This window comes from Pseudonaja textilis, chromosome Z (genome assembly GCF_049901715.1).
Source record: "Pseudonaja textilis isolate UNSWEBS1 chromosome Z, rPseTex1.2, whole genome shotgun sequence".
Classification (NCBI taxonomy): Eukaryota; Metazoa; Chordata; class Lepidosauria; order Squamata; family Elapidae; genus Pseudonaja; species Pseudonaja textilis.
In genome coordinates, this window is record NC_142008.1 from 101036024 (window position 1) to 101052845 (window position 16822).

A 16822-nucleotide genomic window follows, 5' to 3' on the forward strand; every position below is an offset into this window, starting at 1 on the left:
AACACACATCTGACACAAATGGTCCCATAGAGATAGAAAGCAATGTCTACATTTATGATGATCCCACTGGGGGAAAGACCCATCTGTGCTGCTCTCACGGCATGAGAAATGGACAGAAAAAATGAACAGAGGATTAGGTTAAGCGACATATGGTCACAGACAGAAATTATTTAAGATATGCTAGGACAATTATTTCTATCACATGTTCCAGATGGACAGGCTGCCAATTCAACCATCATCCACATACAGTAGACCTTTGCAAGAGTTTAGCATTTATAATGAATGCAGCAAGTTGGGTGTGAATAATAATAGAAGCTTCAAACTATTTGTGCTTATGTTCTGCAAGTTTTCTGCTTGTTATTTTTTTAAGTTTGCTGATCTGTGATGCCATTGGTCATTACATCTGAATGTAATTCAAGAATTAACTAAGGTAGAATAATTTAGGACGGCTGCATTTTGCTAACCTAGTGGAGTCACTAGTTGCTTGAGAAGCCTAGGAGACAGACAGACAAACAGACAGATAGATATTTACCAGGGAAACAAACTCTCCCAATCAACAGCTACCCTTCAAGTCAATTTGCAAAAGTAATCGTATTTTACAACAATGGACTATACACTAGCCAAAGGAGAGCAGCTGATTTGAAGATGCAAAAAGATGAAAAGACTCATAGAAGCATTTCAATCCTTAAATTCACTGCAGTGGTCCCTTAACATTCTCCCTGAGTTAAAAAAAACTACACACACACACTGTGGGGTTGCTTTGAAGGCAGTAAAACAAGAAGAGTAGAGGGATTATCTGACCCCACTCCAATATAGCCCAAGAGCCTATAAGAGGAGGAGGAATTAAGAGACAAAAGAAAACCCTAATCTTCTTTTGAGGTATTGATTCCATGTTATACCTTTTCAGTTATACATATGCTTTTTAGATAGAGTGTCTTGCATACAATTTCACATCTTCCAATATCCTAACCAGGGGTGGGATTCTATAGGTTCGCACCTATTCGGTAGAACCGGTTGTTAACATTCTAAGCAGTTTGGAGAACCAGTTGTTAGAAGAAATTACTGGCCTAATCCTGTAAGGAAGGCAGGAAGGGAACATTCTGGTGTTGCCGACAGAAACTGCCTTTCCATTGACTCTTATTACATTCTTGGCAGGACTAGACTTCCTGTCTCTGGAACTTCTCTGGAGTTTTTTTCCTCCTTTGCTGGTACTTTGCTTGTGTGGAGTGACCATTCACAGTTACAATGGCACTGAAAAAAGTGACTTATGATCATTTTTCACACTTATGACTGTTGCAGCTTCCCCACAGTCACAAGAGGCCAGGCGAAGAGAAGCGTGCCTCCACATGAGTGGTGTTGAGTTGGCCACGCCCAGCCAGTCACATTACCATCAAGCCACACCCACCAACTAAGCCACGCCCACAGAACTGGTTGTTAAAAAAATTGAATCCCACCTCTGATCCTAACCAGCATGTTTACCTTATGTTAGGTTGTTTATATGCTGACTGTTTATCAAGTGATCTGTTTTTTGCTACATTTTATCCTGGTATCTTATAAAGTCCCAATTCATGGATCTTATAATAATGAGTTGCTTCCACATCCCAGTGGCTTTGTGAGTATATTTTTGAAACTGCACACTTTCAGAACATTGACCCAGAAAAGGTCAGATTAGAGAGAAAGGATGAGCTTAATCATGATTCAGTGAAGAAGGAAAAGGCATCCAAGGAAACCAAACAAATACTCACAATCAGGACAAACATTTGCGTGATCACGGTAAATGAATTCTTCAAACAGGAAAGTATTCAGTAAACTACTGGGTAAGGGCAGAGAACAAATATGAATAACATTGGTGTTTACAATAGGACTGTATCCACAGACAAAAACAAAAAGTGCAGTAGGATGTGTATTTCTATGTGTTCACATATACATATGCAATCAGCACATTCATATGTGGAATTTCAGGAACATGATCTTATCAGAGCAGAAATGTCACAGTTGAATACAGCACTGACTTTCTCAGACTGAGGTAAATCATCTTTACACAAGAGGCTCACCAAATCTTCTTCTGAGGACAGGAATGCGCAGAACAAATGGAGAAATCATCATTTTTAGCAAGAGTGCAAAACTTGGTGCTTAGATACATTCCCCCCCCCCAAAATGGCAGAATGGTCTCAGTCCAAGTTCAAGGTAAGATTTCCTATGTTACAACGATCCTGCTTTATGCTTAAAGCACAGATCTAGAGGAAGATAATATTTAACAATTCCTAGAGGACCCTGTTGATCCACTTCACAAACGAAACATGTCACAGTCATAATAGGCAATGTGTGTATTAAAACGTTAAAATAAAAAAAGCATTTGGAATCACGGGAACAAATGAATTTGTTATGTGAAACAAACCAGATAATTAATAGAATTCTCCTAAAATCATTTATTGTTTGCAGTAAATAGCTTCTTCTTATAAGCTGCAAGATTTAATTGCCAGACAGACAATATCAAAAGCACATTGATTAAAACTATATATTTTGCAAGTTAAAATGAAGGTGTTCAGCTTTTCCAACAAAAACAAGACCTGACTGAGGTTTAAATCAGGAAGATCTTATGAATTCCAATTTAGAAAGCAACAAAATAATCAGACCAACAAGATACAATCTTGGCAATATTTCATATGAGTAAGCAGTGCAGGTAAATAAGATTTAATATATTAGACTGAATAAACAGAATATTTGGAGATCACTCTGGACCAAATCTGTGATATCATCAAAGATGGAACAAAAATATTCCACACTGTAAACAGCAGAATAAGGAGAAATGGCTATCTGTTGGTTTGTTGAAAATAAATGAGAAAAATTCAAGGCAAAAGACATCAGCAACATAACAACATTTATCCCAATAAAAAGCAACTGTTTTCTCAATCATAACATATGACTAGAAAGCTAGTCATTAAGAAAATCTGAATGAATTAAAACTAATGTGTTTCCCCCATGGTTCTGGGAGAAACTGTTGAGTATAATAAATAGCAAGATGTAATCATTCAATCTTAGATAATAAAGGTAATGTTCAACTACTGTGGGTGTATTATGGAAACACGAATCTCTGGAGAAGACTCTGATGGTTAGAAACATAGATGGAATAGAAAAGTTGTCAGCAGAACATAAGATGGCCAGATGCTTTTACTTGCTTTTACTGATAAAACAAGCATAACTTTACAAAAATCCAAGCAGTTATTTACAGTGTTCATAGATAATTCTGGCAAATTGATGTTCATTAGGATGTGAAAAATGGTAATGTCTGAATTATTGAACAACAGCATCCTCTAAGTCTTCTAGAGAATATTACCACTGGGCAGTTTGATATTGGTATTAATAAAGTAACACAAATAGAGAAATAAAACAACTTTGCATTTCATGGGAAGGGATAGGTGACTAGATACATCTTTTGGGGAAAAATAGTTTCTTACGTGGCACAGCAACTCCATATTCTTGTGGATTTTCTGCCACTACTTTCTGCTTGAGTTCATTTAACCGAGACCCCAAAGAACCTGAGAGATCAGATGAAGAAGTGGGTAAATAGACAAAACACAAGGCATATGCAGCAGAAGCCAGCCATAAAAAGATACAGGCCGCTTTATCTATCTTGGTTTTGCCCTTAGAAATAAATCAAATACGATATGATGTTAAAACTTAAAAGTTTTCTAATAACAAACTTCCGTGTCTCAATAAGCTCACGGCCTCTGATATGATTCCTCTCCAGGTCATAATGCAAAACTTCTAATGGGCTATTTATTCTAGTGGGCATTTCTAGTTTTCCAATGCAAACAGCAGTCATAAAATGAAAGCAATCTGAAATTCATCATTTCCTCCTGTCCAATGACATCCATGTAGATCCCACACACAACCCAAATCCACTTTACTTTTTGAACAGCCATATAGCTTGGAGGCACTAAATGAAGATTTCGCTCAACTTTCATACCTTATTAGCTTTATCTGCCAGACTTTCACTTTTCAAGCAACTGGCCTTCCTTCTCAATTTAAATCAGAAGGGAAAGGCATCCAGCAGAGATTGTTTGAAAGCTGTGTACCTCTGGAGAGCTTTGTCTTTAGAGGGCCAAACTGGCAAGCCCAGTCTAATTTGCTTCTTTCCCACTCCAGAATAAGAAAATGGGTAGCATCCTACATCCTGCTCAGTGGAACAGGTAAAACACAGTGGGAAAAATGCTAAATTGCATTTAGCAATTTAAATATATTGCTATACTGCATTTAGCAATATAAATTGGGTAAGATTCCTCAGTTCTTCTCAACCCTGGCAAATTTAAGACATGGCTGGTGGGAAATTCCAGGAGTTGAGGCCACATGTCTTAAAGTTACCAAGATTCAGAAACACTGATATATACAATTTTAAAATATTAATTCTTATGACATGTTCATCTTTTTTTTCCTTCAATGAGGTAATAGTATTCTGCATCATCCAATTACAGTTTCCAAGATAGGAAGCAAAATCCCTGTGCGCTAAATGAACAGGAGGAACAGGTTGATATCTCATATCCTGATCTGAGCTTCTCAGAGGTATCAGGTGGGGCCTTTGAGGAAATGGGATTCTGGGTAAAAAGAACTTGATTCTCATTCAGCATGAGTTTTATTATTCTTAAAATCTGGAGCCCTCCATGAGATACTAGATACAACCTGCATATGCTACTCAATGTACCTTCAAAGAAGTATTTTCTTCTTTGTTCATGTTTATGTTCATACCTATAATTATTATCTTGTACATGTTTGACCAACAAACAAAAAGAGTTTGCTTATCAGGCTAAGTCAAGAGTGACATAGATAGAATCTTGACTGACTAAACCCTTACTACTCTCACCATAATGGATATGCCCAGGGAGATTCTAGGAAATGGCTATGCTTATCTCTGTCACTTATCCAAGTCAGGACTATGCTGCCTTTATATTTCCTTCCCCTTTTCTGGAATATGCTCCTTCCTTGCTGGGCATCTGCTGCTCCGCTGAATTCCCCTCACACCAACTCCCCCTCTGAAGGTACCATCTCTCACAATGTTATTCAAATTCCATATGTTTTGAAATACATTCATGAATTTAGTGAAGACGAAGAGAAAATTACTAACCCCAAAGTTACCCAGAACTAATTACAAGAGGCATGATCCCCTGAATTATCAATTTTATATATAGTAGAATAAATGACTACTTCATTGGGAACTACCTGGATTTTGATGAAGACAGATCCAAAACCCACTTTTCTTTCCACATGATCCTTGATACTGACTGTTAAGATCTACAGCATCCCATACCTTCCTAAAAAGATGAGAACTTCAGGGTACATCTTTGAGTTCACGAAAGTTTGAAAATGTTGATCTCCACTATCTATGTCAGTGTTTCTCAATCTTGGCAACTTTAAAGCATGGGCTGGCTGGGGAATTCAGGGAGTTGACATTCACATGCCTTAAAGTTGCCAAGGTTGAGAAACTGATCTGCAGTATGTCAACAATCAGTTCCCAGTAGCAAAATGGTGCTCTTTTTACCCAGAGCAACTCACCAATTAAAACCACCAGTCTCTTCCTTTCACCAGGCTGCTGTTGGTATTTGATGACTTCCTCATATGTGAGAAGTTCTGGAGTGGAGTTTTGTTCAGATTGTTTGGTTTCATTTGGATCACTCTGCTTCTCCTTTCGGCTCAGTCGGAAACTTCGGCGCAAGCCAGCTAAAAAGCCAAAAGTAATACTTTTCTTTTCTGTGTTGTTCAAAGTGTTGTGAAAGGCTTAAATAACCCTATTTAATGTGCTATTCAATCATCTGGTGATTCTCAAACTTCAAAAGATTATGTCCTATCCTTATTAAGTAGTTGCCATTCAAATCTCAAATAGTAAAAATGTCTATTATGATATGTAAATAACAGCTAGTCCTCAACTAAGAACTGATGGCTTAGCAACAATTTGAAGTACAAAAGGTATTTACAACTTGGTTCCAAAGTTCCAACACCCCACTACACAAACAGTCACATGAGAATATTTCAGGTGCTCAGCATTTGGCCCACAACTATGGCTGCTCCCAGCACCCCAATCACCAGACCACGATTTGTTATTTACATTGTTTTTGCTGCACAAATGGTTTGCTTAACAACTGTCCCCTAAAAATTAATAAAAATCAAGCCAGTCACATGATGACTCACTTTATGACCATTACAACATATGACCAGAAAGGTGGGCTACATTTCAGTCATAAGCTGAGGAGTGCTTATTTGAATGGCAAAAATAAAATCAGGGAAGGAAGGAGGGAGGGAGGAAAAGAGGATCAACAGCTGTCCATAACTAGAATTAAAATGAAGTACCAAGAAAGAACCTAGCTACATTACCCATTCATCCGTTAAGTTCAGCCGATTTTTCAATCATGTTCCATGGCTGCAGCCAGAGACATTTGTTTTCTACCATAGAAGTGGGCGGCTATTATTCTCCCCTAGTTTCAGAAGGAGTCCTCCAGCCCTCTCTAATCTATCACATTACAATCTGATGTAAGGCAACATTGTTAGTTATAAAGCAACTGCATACAAATTCATTAAGTGTGCAATTTATATAGGTTACAGAACTATTTGCAGAATTGGACTATATACCTTCCTATATACAATTGGACTATATACCTATTATATATACTATATAATTGGACTAGTGTATATAGTTCAATTGTTCAGCAAATATTCTACAACCTACCGGTATATAAATAGGGAAGAATCTGGAACATGTATCATTGATTACAAAGACTGGTACCCACCTATGTACTGTCCATTGAAGTAGCCCTCACAGTCACAGTCTTCTGTATAGAAATAAGAGTGAGAAGAATAGGTTCAAATATGTTATAAGTTGCAAGTCATGCATTCTGGAAATGTCATACATCTTTAAGCACTAACATGAAAACCGGTGGGAAATAAAGAACAAAAGCTAGGAAAATTCAGTACGTAACGTAGTCTGCATTGTATAGAGGTATTGGCTCCAAGCATCCATAGGAAAACAATTCTGTTTGAAGCTCTGGAGAAGTATGGACTGGTGCCAGGCTATGCCAGTAGAGTCTGGCAGTCTTCAAACATCTCAGATGTCCTTAATTCTGAGCCAAGAAATCCTGACAGAGAGTGATGGGAGTATATATTTGAAGTCTCACTTGTTGAGCAAAGTCAGTGTTTGCTTGATTACTTTGCACATTCTTTTTTTAAAACTGGTATCATAATAAAAGTTAAAATTGTTTTAATTGTGGCCAGAAATATTGAAAAATATAGATTTCTGGGGTAAGGTAGCTTTCTAGGGTTTCAAAGTAAGGACAACATCCCATGAAGTTGATTTATCATAGAGGAGTGCTCCTTTTTTTTAAAGTAATTATAATTCAAAAGCTGAGTTCAAAAGTACAAGATATGCAGACAAAAAGCAGTGGAGATATAGAGACAGCAGATAAGCAGTCTCTCATAAGACATGCTTGAAAGTTACCCCAGAGAGTTTTCAAAGCACAGAGGGAGGGCTACAGATATATACACCCCCCGCTTTTTTTCAAGAATCTCTCACACACATAACACATGAAAAAAAGGCAGAGTTTGAAATATGTGGCTGCAACTCAAGTTTTTGACCTCCCCCAACCAATGTCTCTAGGAAAGAAGGCATTATCCCCAAATCATTCACCTAATGTTAACATGGTGAAGCCTGGGTGAAGATTGTTCTTCAATGGGGGAGATGAGATAGTGAGTGCACATAAAAGATCTGCTTGCCCTTGTGTGCATGGTTCATTTCTGATAAATAAGTTTAAATTCTGAATTTTTGGTCCCACTGAACTCAGGAGAGGGAACCATGTTTTAAACAGTTTTAGGATTGTGTGGTTACTCTTGAAGAGAACTCAGTCTTTTACAATAGTGTTTCTCAATGTTGGCAACCTTTAAGATGTCTTCAACTGCTAGAATTCTCCATCCAGCATGCTTTGATTTTAGCTTAATGTGTGCATAAAACCAGTAATTTGGGCTTATAACCATGACTTACAATTTAAGTGTGATTTGCTATTCTGACTTACTCAATAAACCATACAATTAATATTAGAGGATGACACGTGCAACCATCCAGTGGTTGTTTCAAGGTGACAACATAAGCAGCACACTCAACTTAACAATTCAAATAGGAATTGCCAACTTTTACTGTTGTGTAAATCTTTTAATAAATCATCTCCCAACAGGTCAGACTGAATTCTCATCATCTCCTGGCAGTTCACAAATCTGGGTAGTCCCAACCCTGTTGACCTTTCTTAAGAAATAAAAAAACCTAGAAGTTCCCTCAAGTATTTGGCCACATAGACAGGCCAGGCCTGACAATTGGTTTGTCTACTTTTAGTCTTCACTGATGAGAAACAGAAGGGTTTTTTAAACCCTGGTGTGCATTGTCTTGGTCTGCTAGATATTCACTTTATATACAGCATTTCTCCTTTTTGCTTTTAGCCTTCCAAGAGCGATTGTTTTGAGATGGGTGGCTATATAAATGGTATAAACAATTATCTGGAAACTGCCATGTTAGAGACATCTGATCACTCTAGCCAAATAAGCAGCAAATGACCTCGGCCCATTTAAACTAATGATTATCATTAGAAGGAAAGTGTTTTTATTTATTTCTTTGCCCCTTAACTGGATTGGGTTCCTTATTTATCTATTTATGTAAAAGATTTATGTGTCCTCCCATCTTAAATAATTCTGAGTGGCTCACAAAAATAAAACCAATAAGTAAAACAATAATAAAGCAGTAAAAACAGTAAAACAATAAAGTAAAAACACCATAGTTGTCCCTTTGGGATGCCCACTGCAGGCTCAGCTGCTCTCCTTCCATGCTATCTGCCTGCACAATCCTATCGGGGTCCTCAGTAAAAAAATAATAATAAATCAATCAGGTGTTTGTGTACTTTCAGAAGGTTAGAAGGGTGGAGGCTGTGAAATCACCAATGGGAGGGTGTTCTTGTGTGGTAGGGGCAGCCATGGAAAAGGCACACTCCCAAGGTTCCACTAGGTGCGATTCCACTTTAGCAACAGCTACACTAGGGGGCTATCCCAAGAGTTTAATCAAGGCAATTAAATTTAAACTCCTGCATTATTAATACTGCTAATAAGACTTTATAAACTGAGCAGCTTTTCTTATTTGAGGCAATTGTGAAGTTAAAAAAGTAACCCATCACCCCAGTACATTTTTCTGGAAGGTGTAAGGCCAAATCAAAAGGAAAAAGGAGAAGGGAAAATAGCAACACACTGTGGTTCAACAGGAAATTACCTGCTGTGTTAACAAAAGCTCCTAGAAACAGCACAATAGCTTTTTAAGAAACAGCAGGAGCTTAATCCGTGTGATTAGCACATACAAAAAAAATAAATTACATAGTAAAACACAAGGCAAATTAATAGCTAAGGAAAATTAAATGAGATTGACATAAGAGAGCCTGAGTGTATATGAGAAAAGTTTATTTTTCCCCTTTTATGAGGCTGTAAAAGACTGGTTTCCACTGCAGACAGAAAAATCCAACTTTAATCCAAGGACTGAGAGCCAATTTGATGTAGTGGTTAATGTATCAGGCTAATAATCAGAAGATCATGAGTTTTAATTATGGGCACAAAGCAAGTTCAATGTCTCGAGGCCAATCACTTTCTCTCATTCCTAGGAATGAGGTAGTGGCAAACCACCTCTGAAAAACTGAACTGCAGAGGCCTGTCCAAGCAGTCTCTGAGAATTGGACAAGATTGAACAGAAGGAAGGGGAGGAAATCCAAGGATTGCAAATAAGTTAGGTAAAATTTTGAAGAAAATTCAAAGTGATTGGATGTTGTACCCCATAGTGTCATGTGATGGGTGGCTATACAAATATAATAAACTAGCTCCATACCCGTGCTTCGCTATGAAACTATGTGATCGGGCGGTTTGGGGGAAGGAAAATAAGGGGGGGCGGGTTCTGCCTCTGTGTACCAGCATCCATTGGTATTCATCTGGCTAGTGGCCTGTCAGTGTGTGAGAGAGTTGAGTCTGTTTGGAAACTGAAGCAGTATTTGTTGTGTGAGCAAGAAGGAGACAGCAAGGAGCCTGGGTGTGGCTTAGCTCAACTGTCTGTACTAAAGCTGCTTGGTGCTCTGAAACTAAAACTGAAATTTCTCTCCTCTGCTTGTGTTTTGCATTTGGAACAGATTTCTTTTCAGGTGGGGAGGGGGAGTAGAACTCCTTAGCATCGGAACATGTTAATAATAATATAGGAAACACTAATGCTCTAGTGGTCATTTTGAAAAATCCTTTCTTAGTGAGCTCCTAGAAGCCAAGAGGAACTTACATGCCAAATGTCACGTTTGTAGGCCTTACCTTCGGAGATTTTGTGATGATGCATGAATGGTATTTTGCTTTTATATATATATATATATATATATATATATATATATATATAGAGAGAGAGAGAGAGAGAGAGAGAGAGATAGATAGATAGATAGATAGATAGATAGATAGATAGATAGATAGATAGATAGATAAATAAGAATCTTAGCATTTTAATCTCAAAATTCAAAAATCCATTCTGATTTCAGCATTTCCACACATATCGATCATGATATTGCTTTTGTATTGGACATTTCCTCTTCTCAAACATGTTCTCAGCTCACTTTCTCTGCAAATCACTTCTCCTTTCTCTTCTCCTCTCTTTCCCTGCCTTTCAACTTGCTCCCCCTCAATTCCTACTTAGATTAAGCACCAATCAATCCATCCTTTTCTTTAATCCGTTATCTATATTGTCTGTTCTGAATATGCATTTTATATTACACCAAGACTGGAAGGGTGATATTTAAACACAATCACACTGAAACAACACATTTAAATTTATGAGCATGCCTATTCACACTTTTTTTCTAGCAAGGAGGAATAAAATGGGATCAGATGTTATCTAATAAACCCCATTATTTGAAGTTTATTACTAAATGAGCAACCACTGACTTAAAAATGCACATAGCATTGACAAAACAATGTAATGTATAAACTTGCCACGAAACCTGTTTTTTTTCTCAACAGAAAGATTTCAAATCCTCAGATTTGTCTCAAAATTCCCCCCAAAATTCCATGTCCTTTCCATATAAGTGCCTCACTGTTTTGTCAAATTATATTCCGATTACTTTTTAAAAAGCATCTTTGATGCAGAATCAATTGTGGAACACGACAAACAAATGCACAATTGCACCATCTATTCCAGCTGAACAATCTAAACTCTCTTGTTGGGTTCACTGCAGGGTGGTTTGAGCAGGCAGAAAATGACTCTGCTGGTGCTGTCACTCCAGAGTAGCTGGAGAACCTACCTTTTTCAGAAGACTGATCATCTGTGGTTAGCATGAAAAGACAGAGGTAAGATTGTTAAAAGAAAGCCAAGAAAAACAACTCAAGGGATTCTTTATTCAGTCCAATTGCTTAGGTGTAAGGAAAGCACTCCATATTATCTTGACAGGGACAATAATAAGTAGACATTATGCTCTGCTTATGACTTATAACTTGTCCTAAAAAGGCTATATATATATATACACAGAGACCTAACTGAGAAACAAATTAAGTATCTAAGGAGATTTTGATTTTTCTCAAAAAAAAATGATATAGTAGAAATAGTATGAGGAAAAAAGGGTTGTAATTTACATTAAATTATAATTACAGAAAAATTCTATAAAATGATGCCTCAATCGTACATGGCACTAGAAACATTGTCAAAAATATATAAGGGAATTTCAAAATATGGTAAAAATGCAATCAAAGGGAAATTTTTTCATCTTTGATGGACATTTAATAACGGTAGAAAATATTGGGATCAAGTTTGTATTTTAAGATTTTAAAAGTGAATGTAGAATTAAAAGCACAGACCTTTCTTTTGGGTGTAATGGATATATAATCAAAACATATTATGAAACTTGTTTTTATAATACAATAACAACAACAAAACTCAAAGATGAAAGGATTTACAAATATCTACAAAGGACGAATGGATGGTGAAACTAATAGAATTGGGGGTGTGGAAAATTAGACAGCCTTGATGAAAGAAAAGGCTGGGGCAAATTTTATTTCTACTTAGAAACCATTTTTGAATTTTTTGTGAGAAACTGAAAGAAATGAAAAGTTAATTTTGGGATTTGAGAATTAAAATTTTTACACGATTATGGAAATAATATAGACAAATGTTAACCTTACAATAAGTGTTTGATGTAGATTTTTAAACTTATATCTGCAGCAAAGAAAATTGGTACATTATAGGAAAAATAATTTATATTTTTTCTACTTTCTTTTTTCTTTTCCACTTTTTCTGAATTTTTCCTTCTTTCAAATCTTTTCATGTTTTTAACTTTGTATTTTTAAAAAAATTAATAAAAGTAGATGATAGATAGATAGATAGATAGATAGATAGATAGATAGATAGATAGATAGGGTGGGAGAGGGAGGGTGAGAGAGAGGGAGGGAGGGAGGAAGAGATGATTTTACCCTCCTATTGCACCAGTTCGAATGGAGAAAACTCAGAGTTCAGTGAACAAAACCTAAATAAATATGTAGAGATTATCATATTTTTATACTGACTATCATAAAACTTCAAAACCGTGCCCTTACCCCTTAGTAGTTGTGCAAGAAAATTTGTTATTGCTAACTTCTTTTTTCTTTTCTTTTCTTTACAATTATCAATTAACCACACCATAGTACATGGACTGCAGACAGCTACATGTTTTGATGCACATAAACACACAGGATCAATGACAGAAGCAGAAGGGACTCTTACAAAACTAGTTGCATGGGTGTGTGTGATATTTTGACAGAAAATATCCATACAAAGATATGATGTCTGTCCTTCTACCAGCCATTTTTTTTTGCCATGCTTTGAGTGTACACTTCCTTCTATCAAATCAGGGCAAATTCAAAGGGCAACCCCCCCCCCCTCCTGCCCCTCCATGCCCACACAAAATGATCCCACAGAACACAATACAGAACAATGTAGAATTTTCATGGCAAATTTCCTGGGGAAATAATAAGAGACCATTGCTATCAAACTATAACTTGGTTGGTTTACTAGATTTGTATTCTGGCTTCCCATCGAAATGGCATTTATGGGCTAACTGCAATAAAATGTAAAGTAAAATACAAAGAATGAGGTCATTTGTTCAAGGCCTTACTTTTTTTAAAAAAAGATTAATGCAGTCATTAATGGTATCAGGCTATATTACTTTAATTTATGTTAATTTATGTATATATTTAGTTTATGGTTAAATAGTAGCTGAGTTATATATTACACATTGCTTTATATGGTATTAGACATTTGGGATAGCAACAAGGGTAGGATCATTTTGGCAAGCATCTACATTCTGTCAGTTATGGATTTTACTTCAGTCAGTTCCAGGTCTGTTCAAAGTATCGTCCCCTGGGCATTCATATCATGAGAAACCTGTAACCCAGTCAAAAATGGAATAGTTGCCCATTTTTTTCTGTCCATTCAGTCTTCTAGGAAAAAGAGTTGGATTGATAGAGCACCTCTAAAGCTCTTCCCACTGCAGAGCTCTTAACTAAGGCTCAGGCAGCCATTGAGTACATCGTCCCAACACTGATTGGCTGCAGGAGCAATCAAACCACATATCCCAGTCGGATTTCTTGCAGACAATTGTAAGCACTTATGAGCAACAGTGATTCAAATGAGGAAAACCCCTCAACAATTTCTCATACATAAGGTCTGAAAATATTCACACATACATGCCGTCCAATGTAAATAAATAAGAATTGTTTGCATGTCTGGAATGGGGGCATGTTGTTGGAGGGGAGAGTAATATGGTATTTGTTGCTCCTCTTTTCATGCCCTGTTACTTCTATCTGTATGTTCTAAATATTTGTGGTCTTCTCATAAATATTTCTCCCCTCTTGAGCTTCTTTACGCCTCCTTACGGGCTTTGTTGTGGTTGAGGATGGCCATTTTCTTTATTTTTGCTTGATTTCCTCATTAAAAGCTTTGTTTTCCTTGCAAGGGGGAAAAGGTCTTCCTCTTATGGACCATTTCAGTGGGACTGATCTGACAATTACAGAGGAGAAGTGGGAGGGTAACCATTTCCAATCCTCCCTCTGACAGTTTGTCTTCTGCATACTTGGCTGTGATGGGGGAGGAAATTATGCTAGCCAGGGATCAGGAAGGTGGAGGTTGTGTGATAATATAATATAACAGAAAAGGAAGGAGTATTTGGTATGTTTGAAAGTATCCTTCCTGAAATGCTCTCTATGCCTCCTCTCTTTCTGTGGGCTTAAATATCTTTATAGTTGTCCTATTTGTGGCTCTTCCTCCCATCTCCCAATGTTATTTTCCCACATACCATTACAGCACCAGAACTGGGATCTGTGGTTGTTTTTTTGCTCTTTTTAACCACTTTTCCTTCCACAACATTGTTGCCAGCTTGGCCAATGATAAAGAGGCTGATGTTCTCTGAAGCCAGGGATCATATTTTTTTTTTTTTTTTAGAAAATGTGTGGGATGCTGTATTTTCCAAAGAGAAATCCTTATGTGTTGCTAGAACTATTGATAAGGAAGGCTTTATTACAGATTATTGAATCTGTGACACAAAAGCTCAGAACCACTAGATGGATGAAAAGAGACCCAAAAAATATTATTAGAGCCACCTACTACTCATCCTGATTTTGCATCCCATATCTGGCAGCTCTAAACCTTTCATCAAAGCCTCTAAAAAGAATATAACCCTTAATTTATAATTTAATTACAATTAAAAATATGCCAACCAATTAATATTTTAGACATTGAAATGGCTTAATCTGATTAATAGACTAGGCAATGTTATTTCTAGAGGCCTTCGTCTACAAGTGCCAATATAGCTTTTAATTGTGGAAAACTAATTGAAGAACTGCTACGTATTTATTTTAATACTTTATGAGCAGACTGCTTTGCATAGGAGGTGAGAACTATAGCTTACAATTAACAGTGCATATTTCAAAGTCTTTCCTTGCTGATCTGCCTCTATCCTGGATTGCATGACCAAACAACACTCAGTTAGCTTCACTGAATGTCATTATCCCTATAGAGATGGCTATTAACCTAAAACATGAAGTGTTTTCTTCCCTTGGAGCTGTGCATTATTCCCAATTCTCCATATGACACAGCAATGCTATGAAGTCCTTGTGGGCTGAGAATAGCTATCCGTCAAAGGGGAAACATTATAAATTTATAAATGATGAGATAAATGTGCCTTGAACAAACAAGGAAAAGGTTTGTAGTGACTCACAGTATGGCTTTGTAACACTTCTGGAATTGTGCAATGCACCGATGGTCCTTCTATACATTAAGCGCCTAGATAAAACAACAAGATTTACAATTCTGAGATAGGGGAGGATACAAGAAAATACTAAGAACTTTTAAGCAACAACAACAAAAATAGCTTTGATTCAGAGTCATTTGGAATACATAAGCTTAAGACCTCAATTATAGATTGGCCTAGTTCATCCATAAAGCTGTGTCACTGAACAAGACACAGTGGCTTGGTCTGAACACAATACTAGGCCATAACTGGTAGATTCATATATCATGCTAATTTAAGCACAAATTAAGTAGATTTTTATTTAAGATCATCTGTGCTATTACTTTAATCCACTTAAAAAACAAATATTTATTTTGTGGAGGAAGCATTGAATCCAAATTGGGTCCCTGAGCCTAATAGAGGGACTACATTGGTTCGCTTTGCTCTAAAAGAACTATTAGTTGGAAGCAACCCACTTGGAAGCAAAAGGCAAAGGAGAAGGAGTGACCCAGACACAATGACCCAGTCCAGATGATGAGCATGTGCTGTATCATTGGCAATTCAAGCTTGTCCTTTTAGAAAACTAACACAAGGTTTCATTCTGAAGTCCCACTGTTTTTAACTGAAACTAATTTCAAATAACTAAGTGGCTAATGTCCTTTTTCTATGGATAGGTGAAAAACAAGGTCTGAGCTATGTGCTTTCCTACAAAGAAAGCCCAGAGTGTTCTTTGTTGAGAAGAAATTTGGAGTAACAAATTAAAGGCAGGTTTCTCCTTGCAGACTTCTTGACTTTTCTTCTTTGGGAAAAAGCGGGCAGACATGATGCATCAAGACATTAAATGCCATCAGCCCTATGGAAACTGTTTGGCATGTATGTCTATGAAGATTCTCAGTCATCCTGGTCATGGTTGTCCCAAAGGTGCTTTTTTCAAAAAGCAACTGGGCTTTTTTTTCCTGAAGACCTTTCACTTCTCATCCAAGGAACTTCTTCAGTTCTGACTGACTTCAATTCAGTCAAAACTGAAGAAGCTTCTTGGCTGAGAAGAGAAAAGTCTTCCATGAAAAACAAAGCCCAGTTGCCTTTTGAAAAAAAGCACCATTGGGACAGTCAGCATGGAAGGTTGGACACATTAGTGGTTCAAGTCCTCCATCACATTTGAAGACAGAGACATTCTCCGACAATTTTCAAGGGCAGAATTTCTCCTCAATTGTGACAAAAGCTTTGTTACTGAACACACCCACCCCCTGGAGGAATTATTTCCTGGAGCTTTAACTGAACTCTTGGAAACTAAGAAGACAGCAGACTACTGGTCAGCTGGCCTAAGTAAATTTCACAAATAATTTGGAAAGATTCCTCCAGAGCATGCAGAAACATAAGCATACCATATATTTGCAATTTTTTAAAGCAGAATAAGTTACATTTGTTGGACTATACACACAAAACTCTTTTTAAATGGACAGCAAGAAAGGCAGAGTTTCTAATTGTACCCATTCAATTTTTTTCAAGGAGCTCTACAATAATGGATTCTTTAG

The 16822-nt window shown here is 37.0% G+C and overlaps 1 protein-coding gene across 2 annotated transcripts in view; it reads right to left on the minus strand.

Moving 5' to 3' along the window:
* The window catches only part of MPP3 (MAGUK p55 scaffold protein 3), an 89162-nt gene that overhangs the window by 16361 nt on the left and 55979 nt on the right, over nucleotides 1-16822 (minus strand). For both annotated transcript variants that reach the window (XM_026710835.2, XM_087917363.1), the window contains 5 exons: nucleotides 15276-15340; nucleotides 11334-11354; nucleotides 6780-6821; nucleotides 5551-5715; nucleotides 3459-3539 (listed from right to left, as the gene is read on the minus strand). In XM_026710835.2, coding sequence (XP_026566620.1) covers nucleotides 3459-3539; nucleotides 5551-5715; nucleotides 6780-6821; nucleotides 11334-11354; nucleotides 15276-15340 — 374 coding nt within the window. The remainder of the gene's footprint in view (nucleotides 1-3458; nucleotides 3540-5550; nucleotides 5716-6779; nucleotides 6822-11333; nucleotides 11355-15275; nucleotides 15341-16822) is intronic.